Here is a 3148-nt window from a genome sequence, read left to right as displayed (position 1 = left end):
GGTAACATCCCATAATCACCAATCAGAAGGATACTGGGGGCAGTTGTCATAGAAACCTCGTGCACGGCTCTCGACGCCCCTCCCACCCCCCACCACACTCGCAGAATTGCATATCACATAATGATAATAATATCATTTCTGAGGCAAAAAGGAAAAAAAGGAGGGGAGGGAGGAGGTGGTGGGGGGAGGCTACAGACCATAATAGTGCTCCTGTGCTGCCCGTCGCCATGGAGATAAGCGGAGGGGTGGCGGCGTTGGTGGTGGAGGAGGGTTACAGGCGGGGTCAGATTATCATGTAAGTCAAAATGCATACCATAATACTTCTTGACTGCCCTCCCCTCCTCCCTCCCCCCTTTGCTCAGACACCCATCTCCGCTCCACCTATCCTGCCCCACACAACGCGCTCTGAAGCTGCACCAGATAACAAATTGCAAATGGATTTGATCAGACCCAACATGTCTGCCACATGAGATAACACACAGCAGCAGTTGACAGATGGAGAAAACAAAACAAAAAAACAGCAAAGAAATTGGATTGGTACATCGAGGTTGTCCGGATGTCCCAGACGCCTCAGATGTGCCAGTGATGTTGAGTTAAAAAGTCTGCCCCGTGACCTTTTCATCCCGTCGTATTTTCCAAAAAACGGTGTCATCTTTCCAGTCTCAGTGTGTATGTAACGCGCTGAAACAAATTGGTCGATTGACAGAAAACTAATTTTGATCGTCTTTAAATTGTTGAGGTAAATTATCGAGCAGTAGGACTTAAGCTAGGCAGACACTGTGCCCAAAAAAGGAAAATATTCGAGCTGGAAGATGCAGACAAAATGTTGTCTGTAGTGCGGTGAAGTTCAGTTATATCACAGCAGAGTCAGTCAGTGCAGCTAAAACACTCCAATAATATTATAACAAGCTCACTGCAGTTTATGACAGATCTTTCGACAGCAGCCATGTGGGAAATCAGACCGCTGAACTGCTCAGCTGCGGACGGGGACTGCCCATTGTTCCATGGACGCATTATTCCAAACCCCTTGATAGTCCTAAAAATGTCCCATTGGAGCAAAAGGTCCATTTGTCCGACAGCCCGTTATCCCCAAAACGAAACCCGCTGCTCCGAAAGGCCTAATGTTCCAAAAATACACAAAACCTGGAGTTTTCCCAGTGTGTCTCAGTGTGACCTGCAAATATCTGATGACCTTCATCGTCATGGTAGCAATTATTTGCCATCATAGTTAAGTGCTTCATTATATCAATATGAAATACGTGGTTAACGCTGTAAAACAGTTGCAGTTTGGTTAGTTTCAGGAAAAGGTCGTCATTTGGGTAAAAATAACTGTGTGAGTTACATCGGTTGGTTTAGAAGAAGGAGAATCCCGTTATCACTCATTGTTTTTTACACACATAGGCTCGGAGTACAACCATGCACACACCGGGCTTAAAGACATGCAAATGTGGAGAGATGGTGGAGTGACAGGCTGCCACAGAGCGGCGCCCTGCGAGCCGTCGGGGCCTCCATCAAGGGCACCTTGGCAGTGCCCAGGAGGTGGAACTGGTACCACTCTCCAAGTCCCCACAGAGTTTTGTACCTAAGTTAAGGTACATTAAGTACGTCACATAACTTACCAGGCTGGTATCTTTGGAGCAGTGGGCAAGAGGCTGTTGGACAAATGGACTTTCGGTCCAATGGGACATTTTACGGACTATTAGGGTTTTGGAATAATGGGACGTCGGAACAAAGGCATGGAAGACTTCAGACAGCGGACAGAAATTTTGGACATGCCACAAATCCAACCCATTGTCCAGCAGCCAGTCGTTAATGGTTCAAGCAATTCAAACCCATTCTAAGATTAGTCCGGCCCGACCAATTCGTCATTAAAATTAGGCGTTAATCTGTACATCGTTAATCTGTCTGCCCTGGATTAGGAGTCCACAGGCATGTTAGCAGTACAGTAAAGGATTATTTTATTTGATCTAATCTTAAAACCACAAATGCCAGCCTCATGGTGGCGCTAGAGGAAACGTCAGGGGATCACCAAAATCAGTAGGATTCATCCTCTGGTAACCATAAGTGTCTGTACACAATCTTGGGCCAATCCATCCTGTAGACGTTGAGATATTTCAGTGGGTAAGTGGAACTTTGACCTGCTGGTGGCGCTAAATGGCAAGTCAGCTAATCACTGAAGTTATTATTAACTGTCTGTAGTGGACCATTATTGCCATTTATAAAGCCACGCTGCCACTGTGGCTAAAGAAAGCCAAACATTTACTCCTTCCGGCTTCTCAAATGTGAGGATTTGCTGCTTGTCTTTGTGTTATATAATTATAAAGGGAATATGTACAGATTGGATCTCCTGGCATTTGTTGCTTAATGGCACGGAGATGGAAATTTTCCGATTCGCCAGTCTGTTGTAATGTCTTTCTGTCACGGCTAGAGCGCCCTTGTCCCTCCTAGTCACAATCCGACTGGTCCCAGTGCACACAGTGTGGGAACTGCAGTCAGCCAGGCCGAAAGCCAAATCCAGTTGTGACAACGTCTGTGTCAATGATTCTTCAGCCATTTTTTTTTTTTTTAATGCAGTTTGGAATCGATGCTGATCAAGCTTCCATATCACGTTACATTACAAACTCCCTCATGTATATCTAATTTGGTTTAACTGCGGACAATGTAATGAGTTTCAAGAAAAGCTGACATTTTTTATCAGCACAAAAGGACGCTGCAAAGGATCTACAGTAGTTTGGGCAGTTACACAAGGCAAACCACCGCATATAAACACGTTCAAGGCTCCATCGCTGCCTCGGTAATTTACATTACAGGGGACAGGGAGTGTATTGTGCTCAGTGTGCTGTTCAGATAGTTTGCCAGTGAAGTTTTTTTGATGAATTCCCAGCTGCCACTCTGCCTCTGTGTCTTTGTGCTTGCCTCGTCTCTCGGGTCTCACAACCTTCTTGTATGTGAGTCACTCTGCACCTGAAGATACTATTTCCCTGATATACATCACAGTCTGCGCACGTCGAGCTGCGCTGTCGATGCACGCACGCACACACACACACACACACACACACAAAGCTTGTGTGGATTGGGGGAGGGAGGTGGGGGAGCCACCGCACACAAAAACAGGCCTAGGCCAGACCATAATACTCACCCCCCACCC

The 3148-nt window shown here is 46.3% G+C and overlaps 1 protein-coding gene across 1 annotated transcript in view; it reads right to left on the bottom strand.

The window, feature by feature from the left end:
* Positions 1-1431: 1431 nt before the first annotated feature.
* The window catches only part of LOC118343121 (cdc42 homolog), a 24066-nt gene continuing 22349 nt past the window's right edge, over positions 1432-3148 (bottom strand). The window contains exon 5 of the mRNA XM_035681876.1: positions 1432-1582. Within this exon, the coding sequence (XP_035537769.1) occupies positions 1432-1582 (151 nt within the window). The remainder of the gene's footprint in view (positions 1583-3148) is intronic.

The sequence above is a fragment of the Morone saxatilis genome, unplaced genomic scaffold, assembly GCF_004916995.1.
Source record: "Morone saxatilis isolate NCDOM2014 unplaced genomic scaffold, NCSU_SB_2.0 Contig9, whole genome shotgun sequence".
In the NCBI taxonomy this organism is placed as follows: Eukaryota; Metazoa; Chordata; class Actinopteri; family Moronidae; genus Morone; species Morone saxatilis.
Note: the sequence above shows the minus strand (reverse complement) of the source record. Positions and strands in the feature narration are given on the sequence as shown.